General features: G+C 33.3%; 1 protein-coding gene across 3 annotated transcripts in view; it reads left to right on the forward strand.

Annotated features, from left to right (window-relative positions):
- The first annotated feature begins 371 nt into the window (after positions 1-371).
- Positions 372-14,454, forward strand: part of LOC121732577 (homeobox protein unc-4) — a 47,774-nt gene continuing 33,691 nt past the window's right edge. For all 3 annotated transcript variants that reach the window (XM_042122506.1, XM_042122507.1, XM_042122508.1), the window contains exon 1: positions 372-652. In XM_042122506.1, the coding sequence (XP_041978440.1) occupies positions 439-652 (214 nt within the window). In that variant the 5' untranslated portion in view covers positions 372-438. The remainder of the gene's footprint in view (positions 653-14,454) is intronic.

Consider the following 14,454-nt stretch of genomic DNA (forward strand, 5'->3'; position numbering starts at 1 on the left):
TAGCGGCGCGCCACGAAGCTAAAAAACATTATGACAGCCCCGCAACCCCGTACAAACATACGACGGCCTTATAAATCCACTGATCGCGCTTCCACGTGCGAATTTACACGCTAATGTAATAGAAATAGAGCTCATTTCGTATCACCCGCGTCCACCGTCTACGATATCGTTAATTCTACGTATGGCATGCCTAAATTTATTACCGTCTATTCAATAGCCATCTGTAATATCGCCACATAAGGTCGAGTATTGTGTATCGGCGCACGTACCGTCGGAGGAATAAATCTATAATATGAAGGGGGCGGGGAATTAATTTGCGTGGGGGGAGGCTCCGCCCCGCGTTGGGCGCCATAGTCAGTGTCGGTCGCGAGGGCGTCGCATGCACACGTCGCGAGTGAGGATGGTTTCGCGGGTTGCTAGTGTGTAACCGGTTGCGGGATGGTGCTGGAGGGCGGGTTGCCGGCGCCGCTGCAGCTATACGCGGCGGCGGCGGCGGGCCTGGCCCCGCGTCCGGCATGGCCCCCGTTCCTGCCGTTCTTCGGAGTGCCCCCGCCGTTCCTCGCGAGGCCCCGGCTCCCGCATCCTATGCCCACGAGGGCGCCTCACGGGCCGCCCAGTGAGGACTCAAATGAAGACGGTGGAAGTAGCAAAGGTAGGTTAGAACATACTTTTTTTCACTTTCCGGGAGAAACGATAACTCTTTGTCGAGCTTTTTTAACCCCTGATCACTTGTCGGAAAGAGCGAGAGCTTTTTGTTAGAAATTCAAGCTTTTTAATAGTTATACAAACTTTCATTTACTTATCAAGAGAAACGAAATCCCTTTTCTCAAGCTTTTTAACCCCTATTTACTTTTAGAGAGATTAAAAAATTACAGTTTACAACTCTATGTGAGCGACTGTACCTTGCGTCAAATTTAACTGTCAAAATGTTTTTTTAATGTTCATTTGATATTAAGACTATAAAAGTTGCATATTTTAATATTGCGATATCCTATAGAAATGCAATAAACCTCAATTAACCAATTGACATTTAATTAAACTAACTTTATAGAACGAGCTTTAAATTATTGCAATCATTATAGATTATAGTTAAATGGATTACCTGGACTAGCATTAATTTCTGTTCATTGGTCATCGCATGTGATGATGATCTATACTAAAATTTATATGCGAAAGTGTGTCTGTCCGTCTGTTACTCTTTACGTTCAAACCGCTGAACCGATTTTGCTAAAATTTGGTATGGGGATGATGCTTTTTATCCCGGAAAACTTACGGTTTCCGACAAATTTTGGCGCAAAGGCGTTGCGGATGCTATCTAGTTATTCCCTACAGTCCAAAACTCTTAAGCTCTTATGATAGGCATTAATTAATTGGTCGTAATATTTGTTATTCAGCTCTACATACTACAAAGCTCTTACGCCTTAACCTAACGTAGTAACTAGGTACATATTTAGTAACCTTTGATGTCGGTTACATATTACAGGGATATATGTATTACAATTTGTTATAACCATAACTTTGTACTGTTAAGATTTGAGTGTACAATAGCAGAAACGAACATGACACCTGCTTTGAAAGTTTCCGTAGACGATAGAATTATGTGCCTAGTTAACTTCTGCGAGTTATATAGTAGGTACATTCATAAATTGTAATATATTTATAGTAAAGATTTAATTGACATAATCCCCATACATTATCTGTCAAACTCTACATTAAATTGATGTTAAATCGTCTTTAAAAAGCCCCATACATTATCTGTCAAACTCTACAGTCTACATTAAATTGAAGCACAGAATATATATTAGTTGTACCAAATTGAAGTTAAATCATAATTAAATGTATCTGAGTGCGACGGTAAGTGAAGAACTGCGGGGCTAAAATGGTCGCTTTGGAGAATCATATTATGAATCATAATATGATGTCCAAAAACATTTTAATTATAACACAATTGTCACTTTGCTCGCAATTCATGTCTATATAATTGCTTAATTTTTCTCGACATAGCTTTTCTGCAATCAGCGTCATTGTCTTAACTATTTTAGAGCCATGTATTTTATAGTTTTTCTTATGTCTGTTATTTTAAATTATAATAATATGTAGTTTTTCAGGGGACCTTCCCCTGGCTACGTCTAAGATTTATAACTGAATTGTTAGAAGGTAGAGATGTCTTAATTATGTGTACTAAACTTATTAAGAGTTTTTGACACTAATTATTTTAACTTACTATCCTTCAATTCCTAATATGTATTTTGATTATTTAAATTAAAATACTCTTAATACAGATAGGGAATGGCCCTATCTGTATTAAGAGTATTTTTGATAATAATAATTATTCTAATTTACTATCCTAAAATTCCTAATATTTTGATTATTTACTATTCCCCTGTATTAGTTATTAAACTCCCATCCCGGCTTCAGTGACGGTGGCCGGTTTAATTGAAACCAGGCCAGTTATGCAGGAGTAATTTTATAGTGCCTAAGTGTGTGCGCAGTACACAAGAGCACTATCTATTCGTTTACTCTCATAACCCAGTGGGACGGACGACCGACACGACTGGCGAGAGATCAGGCGCAGGACCGACTTTTTACATGCCCGCCCGTGACCCGACGCATGGATCTTCTTACTTGTCAGACAATCAGGTGATCAGCCTGCATTGTCCTAACCAAACTTGGAAATAACATGTTTCCAACGCGGGAATTGAACCGACCGAGTCAAGAGCCACGCTCTTAACCACTGGACCTCGGAGGCATCTAACTAATAAAAATATTAACTCAGCGAATAACTATACAAAAATCAAGATCTTTGGTCTACTTGTCTTTATCTGGCATGTTGAGAACGATACATGACAGACAGCAGTCCATGGATAGTGAAGTTATATAAGCGGCGTATATAATATTTTATTGCGAGCTTTATAAGAGAGCCCTAGTATATCTCACAACCTGAGCCCTTTGGTACACTTTACGAAAAGGCTATCACGCCTATTGATTTGTTCAGTGCTTTAACATGATAATATTTATTTATATGTAGATGTGTTATCATTGGTCAGTCAGGGTTTGGTTACTATTTAAAAATATATATAAACTGCCTTAAACATTATTATCACGCAGAAAAACAACGCGAGCCCTCACAAAGCTCGGCTTTTATAGCTAGTTGCTTAGTAATAGGGTTAGGGTAGGTACATCTATACTTATAAAATTACATGTCCTGACTGACTGACTGACAGACTGATTCATCATCGCTGAGCAAAAACTGTAAAAGTTACAGCCACGAAATTTGGTGAGTAGGGTTGTTTTATTAAGAAGATACCCACTAAGGAAGGAATTTTCAAAATTTTACCCAGAAGGGGGTGAAATAAGGGTTGAAAGTTTTAATGAAAGTCCGACATTTCTCGAGTTAGAAACATGAAACTTTATTTTTGGGTTACTGATTAAAAATGAATGGATATGTATTTAAGCGTTTTTGGAAATTCTACCCCCAAGGGGGTGAAATTGGGGTTGAAAGTTTGAATGAAACTCCGTTATTTCTTGAGTTAGAAACATGAAATTTTATGTTTGGGTTACTGATTAAAAATGATTGGATACGTGTTTAAGCGTTTCTGAAAATTCTACCCCCAAGGGGGTGAAATAGGGGTTGAAAGTTTAAATGAAAGTCCGTCATTTCTTAAGTTAGAAACATGAAAGTTTATTTTTGGAATGCTGATTAAAAATGAATGGATAGGTATTTAAGCGTTTTTAGAAATTCTACCCCCAAGGGGGTGAAATTGGAGTTGAAAGTTTGACTGAAAGTCCGTCATTTCTTGAGTTAGAAACATGAAACTTTATTTTTGTGCTACTGATTAAAAATGAATGGATACGTATTTAAGTGTTTCTGGTAATTCTACCCCCAAGGGGGTGAAATTGGGGTAGAAAGTTTCAATGAAAGTCCGTCATTTCTTGAGTTAGAAACATGAAAGTTTATTGACGTTTGCGTTTGACGTTTGCTTAAATAGGGTCCGTTTTTACCCTTTGTAGGAACCACAAAAACAAAAAGGAGAAAACTATCCATCTTTGTTATTGTACTATGTTAACTCGGATGAAGTCGCGGGCAACAGCTAGTAATAATATAAAATTCGATAATTTTATAAGTCGTTTATAGCGCGGGAACGATAAATTTCCCAGCAAAAAAAACATCCTACTTATATCCTTTCCCGGGAGTATGTGCATACCAAATTTCTTCAAAATTGGTTTAACGATTTAAACCTAAAGAGGAGTCGACAGAAACACTTCCGCGTTTAAATAATATTAGTATGAATTCAATAATTACTTTAAATGATATTTAGATATCCATACAATTTGCCGTCGGCTGGGGCAGCCGGAAAAAAAATTTGCTTATTTTTTTATAAGTCATTTTTTTCACTCTACTTAATTTAAATAATTACGAATATGTTTAGATTGTCTTATCTAAATTACTTCAATCGACAAAGTTTATATTTAGTAGTAAACAAACAATAAATTTTTATGAATGATACTCGGAAGCGAGATTTCAGTTATATTATTATAATAAATGCTCTCTTTACGTTCCTACATGACTATTTATAATTATTGGTGAGAGTACCGACGAATCTTCTGTCGACTTTCGAGGCGCCGGAGTTCTGGCCGATGGATGTAGTCTATCGGAGGTTCCGGGGGAGACTCCGGAACGAAGCGAGTCACGTCGCCGGCAAAATGTGACAGTGTTAGTTTTTAAGTATATATAAAATATGTATGTTAGTTTTAAGGTATTTATTATATAATTATATGTATGTTAGATTTAAGGTATTTGTTATATGGGCCTCTGATGCCTGAATTAAATGATTTGATTTGATTTGATTTGATTTGATTTGATTATTGAAATGTCGACTAGTCTATACGAGTAATTTTATTTATTTTTATAAGGTTTGCCAACAATTGCTAACACTAAATTACAGACTACGCAATTTAAATTTAGTATTAGGCACCAATACACAGAGTCACAAACACTACATAATATGCACTAACAAAAATACGACATAGTTTAAATAGAGGTAGTAAACTTAAAATTTTAAAGTAGCACGAGAAACTTTGTAGGGTTCTCAGTATACTATTTAGTTTTTAATATTTATGTGTTGTTTAAGATGTCCAAGTTCTCATTTTTGGAGAGAATGTTGCCTTACAGAGAGTGCTATACGGTACAATATTTTTATATACCAAAGTATCTTTGTTTCACTAATATAGGTAAAAAATGTGTTCAGTATTTTTTAAATGGCGTATATATTATGTTACGGATAAAGCAGTCTAGTTGTAGCCGGTTAGAACTAGGTATAACCATAATATTAAGGGGGCGACTAACCCAAAATTGACGACTTTATAATTCATTTTTATACTTGAAAATAAGCCCCGAATTGTTTCATTTTCTAAACATAGATACTACATTATATTTCCAAGAATTTGATCTGAGCGAAAACACGATATCTTAAAATTTTCTCGATAGAAAAAAATCACAAAGATGCATCCAATTCGCGGATTTTTTATAAATTGCCGTAACCGTGCATTAAAGTTAGTTCATATTTTAACACATTGTATAAAATTCTATCACTGAGACACTGACCTGGCGGATTTTTCTATTATTATCTAGTTTAAGATGATTGTTTTGGAGTTAAACTTATACAAGGGTCAACCAAACTGTGCTAATACCAATCTCGTCAACGCCTGCTAACAATTACAACAGCTGTTAATTTGTCAAATATCATATGCCTTTTTAATTTATTAACATGAATAACGAAAGATTGTGACATTGTTTTTTAACAATTATTATTTTAAAAGTTAATTATGGTTACAAACTTACTGAGTACCTTTTGTCTTCTGTAAGTTTGTATTACTATTAACTATATAAATCTTAGCATAGGTACAATTAGTTTTGGTCTTGAAATATTTACAGTGTATTTTATTAGTAGGTAAGGCGGACAATAGGAAAACCTTATTCTAACCAAGATCGAAACACATTGGATTAGGCAAAATAAATTATGCTTATTAATTCATACATAACTCCTAATTTTGGACACATTATTAAGTTTTAAATGCCATAATTATACATTAACATCAATAAATTACTTCTTACATTGTGTAATTTGCGTTTAGCCACGTTTTGGCTAATGTTGTTATAATTATGTGCCAAATAATGGCTACAAAAAGCCGCAATTATTGTACGTAATTTAACTTATTTATAACAATTTTATGGAGACAATTATTATGTTTCGTAACGTCGGTTTTATTAATTTATTGCTAAATTGGAAACTGTTTACCAAAAGTCATATAAGTTACGTGTTTTTTTAATATACAGTACACATAAAAAACGCGTAAAGATGTAACAGATATGAGAAGATAATAGATATTACTTTTACAAACTCATCATCTCTGCAACCATTGCCAAGAATGCACCTGACCCTAACTTGACTACATACTTAAACCTAGATCTCAAAATCTGTAAAGTCTAGAAAACTGATTTTTTTACACAAGTAACTTCAGTTCATGAAGATTAAATGCTCAAGACGAAAACACAATTACTGAAAAAATGTTCGATAGTTGTACCTTGTTTTAGACACATTTTTGCTTGGATCTTCAAAGTTTGCTGTCTTTTCTTTCATATTTTTTTAAATCTAAAAAGGCATTGATAAAACCTAAATTTGCTCAAAATCTTTTTTTCATAATCATTATAGTTCGTCTTTTATTCAAGTTAAACTAACTTGGCGATGATTCCTCGTCGTCCTTTTTCACCTGGCAAGAGAAGAGAAGTTAGTGTGAATAGAGAAGGACGATGTTTGATTTTTTGGGTCAGAAGCCCTCTTAACTTTACCAGTGCCTAGATAGCGCGTAATAAAATAACAATATTATGACTTCACTTTTAACTCGTTTTCGTAATGGGATAATATTTTGTTTTACCAGTAAACAGACGACAATCAATGTACACTTTATCAATTATAACATTAAGTTCCCGAACCGATGGTAGGTCAACACGTTGAAAATAATATTTGTTTCAAAATTCAGAATGAAAGTATATGGAATATAGGGCGGAAAACGTCAACTTTCTTCCCGCTGCGCTTACCGATGTTGCCGTTTTCCGCCTCCGTCGATGAGAATATTAGTATACGCACCGTGGGCAGTAAATAAGAAAGCCTCAGATCACAATATTATGTTGTATGTGATCTGATACGTTTAAGTACTTTAAGTAGTTTAGTAATATTATTATATCACCTGAGTGGGGTCTTTTTCATCTGCGCTCGCATTACACTGCATTAAATCATTTTAAGTATGTACCTGCGACAATTTTTTTTTGTTGTTTATTTTTATTTAACTTTTAAGTTTTTTTTAACCATGAGCTTTATTGTTTTCTTTTTTATATTTTAAATGTATATTTTTTGTCTTTTATTTTCTGTTTTTGCTGGCATCTGTTGTAATGTGGTGTAATGTGTATGTGCTTTTTGAATAAATGTCTATTATTATTATTATTATTATATGGACGACGCCCGCAACTCTGTTGCGCCAAAACTTGTTTATCGCGCGAGAACCGTACATTTTTCCGGGATAAAAAATATCCTTTATCCTTTCCCGGAAATCAAAGTATCTCCATACCCAATTTCAGCAAAATCGGTTCAGCGGTTTGGGTGTGAGTATATGGACATTTCCTGTACGACAAGGTGTATGCATTTTGCGATGCTCCCATACAAAAAACGGAATTTTCGCCGTTTCTTTAACTATACGGAATCCTCTATGCGATAATCAGATTCTCACTTTAACTAGTCTTCTGTGACATAGTTCCTAATTACATAATAGTGATAAAATCATAATTACACGAATAGTTAGTCTGTGCAAACTTACGTTTCCTTAAATCGTTTTTACCTAATTAATTTAAAACCCAATTTGCATATCACATATTATTTTATGGACGATTAAAATAACATGGTTATCATTATAATATAATATTTATCATAATTATGACAGCTGAATTAAAACTAGAATCATAAGGATGCTATTAACAACATAATATAGTATTTTATTATGTTTATGAGTTTTGCCCCGCGGTGTTAGATTTTTTACGAATAAATTTTCAATGATTTTCCTATAGGAATAAGACATTTTTTCGTTGCAAAATATAGCCTATGTGTTAATCCAGGATATCAACTAACTCTATGCAAAATTTTGGTTTTTAATTTTGAGGAGTTTTCTTGATTACTCATGGAAGTCATGACTCATGAATTACCATTTTCAATTTTTCATTAACATGGTACCAAACCATCATACCCTATACAACAAACCAAAAATGTTGAAAGTCGGTTCGCAAACAGCGGAGTAATCGTTGAACATAGTTAAAAAATATCCATAGCCGAACTAGAACTTCCTCCTTTTTGGAAGTCGTTTAAAAAAGACAAAATATGTATAAATATTTATTTTATAAATTTAATTATGAATTATTATTAAAGTAGGTAGGATGAAGGAGGATAGTTCCATGGAAATCAGATATTTTTCCGCAGTAAAATGTAGCCTATGTCATATGTGTTGATCCAGGATGTCAGATAACTCCATTACAAATTTTGCCGAAATCACTCCAGCCATGCTCCAGCCATTTAACAATAGCTATGTCCACACTGTGCCTTTTTTTGTTAATCAAGGGCATGCGTTATAGCGCTGTCAACATCGCACGTCACACGTGAGGCATGCCCCTCGACGCTATGACACTTTTCTTTGCAACGCGGGTGGATTTTGACGCATTCAATTATTGAAGATGCCAAACGAAAGTTATAATAATAAAAAGATGATGACGAAAATTGAAGATGAAATTGCATAGTGCGGACAAGCTATTAAATAACAAACAAACTTCCTTTCGCCTCTTTAATATATTAGTCTGATATGACTATAGTATGATGATTGTTATGATGAGAAGTTCCGTTGGGAATGTTGTAAGACGATCAGTAATCAATATGCTTGGAGTTCCGGCAGGGACGGAAGTCGAAATTAATAAATATCAATATTTTTTTAGTTTATATTGATAATAAAAAATAATATTCCTTGATAAAAAATATTATTTTTTATATTTATTATACGAAGGAAGTTTTTATTACATTAAAAACTGTTATAATCTAATATGATCTTTCATCGGATCGGTGTTTTTTTTTCACAAAACTGTTGTGACAAAATATAATCACAATTTTATGGTTGTTTTGACATTCGAGGTTTAAAATTGACGTAGGTACCTAATTTTTTCCTGTTCTGACAGTTTTACTGTCAAATATGATGTAACGTATGCGTTGTAACTTGTAAGTTGTAGGATAACCTTACTTAACCTGAGTTTTCAAATATTTAATACCCAGTCAGCCAGTCAGGTACCTACTGGCTACTACCTAATGAAATAGAAATATTAAGTTTTCCATATTTCTATTTTTAAAAACTAACATTTGGGACTGTCAGCATTAAGTAGAAATAATATTTATTGCCTTCTAGGGGCTTATTTTATTGTCAAATAATTTAAAAAATGTGTCAAAAATTATAAACTAATATTCAAGATACTACCACAGAATAATACTGCTATTAAAATAATGTTTTTTTTTTAATACATAACAAAAAAGCTATTTAAATTCACAGCCACTATCAGTGTTGTTAAATTTAATGAATAATTAACAGGAATTTATGTTACCAATAATAATGTTAATGATAATAACGTTAATTGTTCTGCATTTATTTAACGTTTAGTAGTACTAACATAATTTTAAAATTAGAATAATAATTACTAATTATATAATAATTACTAATTTTAGTTTCGATTTTGCAAGTTTTTTTTAATAATTTATGGTTATCAATACAATTCAAACCAACTTCAAAAAGGAGGTTATAATATTAAGTATAATATTCAACCTGTATTTCGTTTACTTATTGTCATGTAGTACATTTCTTAGCTGTTAAATATTAACATAATTTAACAGTCAATTTCAAAATTTGATTATGTAGATTTCTAACAATACTTACCCAATAAAGCTGGTCTACATATATGTACGTGCATAATTTTGAAAGCAAACTCCTCGGGACCTTAGCTTAGCTCTGTCTATGTATAGAAGCAAAATTTAATTTGAAGAAAGCTATGAAACTGAGCTTTACTCCTTCTTGAAGGTCAGGTAGACCTTCAGAGCTGGATACCTCCTAAAGTAACCGCGACCGAAACTCCATAGTGGCTGGTTGTTCTTACCTCTGTAAAGGTCACAAACAGGTAAAGGTTCAAGGGCTCTTACTCTATTAGTTGCATAAAACATGTTTAAAATACCTACCTAAAATGGGATTTAAAATAGGTTTGTACATTTATCCATAGTTTTGGATGAAACTTTTATCACATTATATTTTTGGAGGTATTAGGAATTATAGTAAAAAGTAACATACCTTTTAGTTAAATTGTATAGAAAATGTAATTTTTTTTTAAGTGGCAGTATTTTTCCAAATTAAACCCTAAGCGAGTAAAATAGCAAATCAAGAAGTTATAATTCACACGAGCAAGGCTAACGGATGAAGCTATTTTAATATTTAATAAATTAAAAAAATACAATATAAGTTACTAGCTGTCCCGGCAAACGTTGCTTTGCCATAATATAAATCAAGTATTGCGCCCATAATATTTTATTGAAGTGACTAAATAAGTATGTTACCATGACAACGTCTATCGCTATCCCGTCTCACAAACAATGGTCGCCGTCAGACTCGTGTTGTAATAATTTACTATTATTTATTCAACAAATGCACTTATTAATATAAAAAGTACCCAGTAGCCGATTCTCAGACCCACTGAATATGCATATAAAATTTGGTTAAAATCAGTAAAGCCGTTTCGGAGAAGTACGCGGCCTAACATTGTGACACGAGAATTTTATATATAAGAAAATAACAAATCATTTTTATGGGATCAAAAAAGTTGTAAACTGTACTATTAGCTAAACACCCTGAAAGCTATATTTCAACTTATTTGTTATATCAACTGCTGTATGTGAGTTACACATACATTACACTTGTCAAGGAATAAATTAATTTAATATTTATTACTTTTTATAATAAAGGCATAATTAGTAGTTAAACGCCTGTAAAGATAACATTTTCCTTATAACAATTTAAACTTTTTGTCAAAATCGTTACGCCATTAGCACATCACACTTAAAAGCGAAATTTGTGAGTGTGTGTGTTTGTTTGTAACAAATTAACGCAGCACTATTTACTGAACGAATTTTGTCAAAATCATTAAAACCTAAACCTAGGAGTTAGGTTATGGATAAACACATAATTATGTTAAATGTCGAAAAATATAGACTTCCAGAAACCGTCATAACTAGAGGTAAGTTTTGTTTAAAATTTGTCACTTAAATATTTTATCCATTGGTACTGATATCAAAAAGAAGTAAAGTTTGTAAGTTTGTGACTATTGTGTGACGTTAAATTATTTTATGAATAAAATTCAAAATTATAAAAAAATGTTTTTCAAAAGGTTGAATCTTGCACCTGTATTTGGGGAGTGAACGGTGGGGAGGCTAGTAATTTATATACCAGCTAGTAAAATAGTGAATTGCCGATATTTCTGTCTGGCTGTAACAGTCTGACAATCGGTAAACTTTTCTGATTGTACGTTTTGTTCGTACACCGTTATAGAGCGACAAACCGACAAACATTTATAACATCATTATACCACATTCCCCACGATTTATTCACACGAGTCACCGCGTCACAGCCGCATGTACGACATTATGACAACAAGGTGGACATAAAATTTTTATGTTTATTCTAACCCGCTTAGTTTGATTCATGCGACAATCTACTTAGCTAGACGTAACTTATCGCTTTAATATTATTAACTTATTCTTTAAATTCTCACTCATTTGAATAAATTAAAAAAAAAAGAAAAAAAAGCCGGCAAGGTGCGAAGAGGTAACGAGTAATCCAATGTAAGTTATTAGTTGTAGAGTGGGGCCCCCGCTGGGCCCCGGCCGGGCCAGCCGAGGCCAGATTTTATCGATCTCTTTGTCGGCCGGCCGAGGTGTTAGGAATTAGGATGTTTAATGTTCTGTGGATGACGCATGCCGCCTCTGACAATACACATAATAGATATATCAATATTTTTAAATGATTTATCGGGATGTGTAAATGAGGCTACGAGATGGAATTAATAACTGAGATGTGCTTGGGGTTTCCCGATTCTAAAATTATTTTTTACGTATTTTTTACTTTTTGCACAATGTTGGTACACAGGCGGACTTAATGCCAAATGGCATTCTCTACCTGTCAACCTTTAAGTGTTCAGAAACAAAATTTTATAGCTGATAATAGTGCGAGAGGATTGTAAAGAAAATAATAATATTGAAATCTACTTCAACTTAATTGCTTGTTCGATCCAGCCAGCTTCGTATCAAACAGCAAAAAAGTATCCTTATGCTCAACAGGACGCATTTGACTTTTGGACCACTTCTTAGGTAAATATGTTTTTTTATTTCTTTGAAATTATTTTACGAAAACATCCTGATTTCTTTTTATTAAATTTAAATAACTTGAAACATTATTAGAAATGGAAAATATATAAGTAAACTTGTTTTTTTAAATACGTTTAATTAAATTAAAAAAACTTTAGAGGAAGTGTTACAATTTATTGACAACTATAAGGAAATTGTCCAATACAATGTTATGTGGACAAAAATATTAAATTAATACAAAATATAAAATTAATTCCAATTATATAGAGAGGATATCCTAACATTTTCTATTAATAGAATAACCAAAGGATGTGAAAGATAATCACAATAAAGGTTGATGAAATTAAAAATAAATGTTTAATCAATTACCATGTATAGCGGGTAGAATAATTCAAAACCGCAAATGGCTTTAGAGTTATTAATTAAAGAGATTTATTAGAGAGAAGATAAGAGAGATATTATCACAATAGACATAACTACCAGTAGTTCGACTGCAAAGAAACGGACAGGTTTCAATATCTGTCAAATTCGTCGGGTTTCACTAGGATTATGAACGGAATGTGCCTCGCGCTGGCTGATATAATTTATTTTTAAATATTTAAAACAAAGATTTCAAAATTGGATTCTGACAATTTTAATCGCATGTGCCAAAACACAAACAACAATACGACCAAAGAGGAACACGTCCAGCGAATATGTCATAGGTTTAAGTTCGTAGGTAACAAGTTAACAACCCTAGCGACGATTTTCGTCATAATACGTCAAATTTAAAAATTTCAACATCAGTTCTAAGTCGGTATACTCTGTCTACTCTGATATTATGTTGTTATTACTAACTGCCGCACTCAGAGACGAATATTAATTACTTATATGTCATTAAATGAAGATTTTGATACAAGCCCCATAAAATATTATGTGTCAATCGGCGGTAAGCTTATGTAAAGCGACTATGTAAGTTCTGAAACCCTAATGTAAGTTCTGTTTTACATTAAAACTTTAAAGATATAGGATAGTATGTGAGGCTGGTTCAAAGGAAGATCCCGTATCACAGAAGACATGAGTGGATGAAGTGGGTAACTAATATTTTACAACATAAGAGCAATTTCTTATTTTTTCACTTATTATTTGTACAGCCATGTAACTTACCTACTTCATCATCTATCTAAAATATTGAGCTATACATTCCACATTTATCCATACTAATATTATAAATGCGAAAGTGTGTCTGTCTGTTACCTCTTCACGCTCGAACCGCTGAATTGATTTTGCTGAAATTTGGCATGGACATACTTTGAGTTCCAAGAAAGGACATAGGATAGTTTTTTTCCCTGAAAAATGTACGATTCCCGCGCCATAAACGAATTTTGGCGTAACAGAGTTGCGGGCGTCATTGTTACTATTAAAGTAAAATGTCAATTAAATTTTTAAATTCCCGCGCCTTCTTAACATTGTTCATGGTAATTATTAATCTATGATCATAACTTGTAACTTATCTATGACTTTACTCTATGATCATATTTCCTGTGTGCTTCCCACTAAAACGCTCTATCTGTGTCCGCCATACTTTTTGTCAAGTTCGCTAGACGTAAGTTAAGCTAAGTTATATAAATCTCTCCGTGTTTTTGTCCACATGTTAACAGTTACAAATAATTTTCCCGCAAATCCATTTATGCAAAAAAAACTACAGTTTTCAAATTGTTAGTTACCCACTTTATCCGCTCATGTCTTCCATTCACGATGTAAGATTGCGGCGCTAATATGTCCACCACAGATGTGGCGATCATGGCTTTTCCCGTTGCCAAAGATAGAGTCAAAGTAGCTACATCTTCTGACGGTTCTCCATAAAATAAACTTGCTTACCAACTCAGCACAGGCTGTCCTCAGGCGCATAAGTTTTACTTAAAATCCAGTAAACATAACATATTTTGTACGTAACACGTTACAGTATCTATATAAGAAAATAATCTTA

The sequence above is a fragment of the Aricia agestis genome, chromosome 12 (assembly GCF_905147365.1).
Source record: "Aricia agestis chromosome 12, ilAriAges1.1, whole genome shotgun sequence".
Taxonomy (NCBI): Eukaryota; Metazoa; Arthropoda; class Insecta; order Lepidoptera; family Lycaenidae; genus Aricia; species Aricia agestis.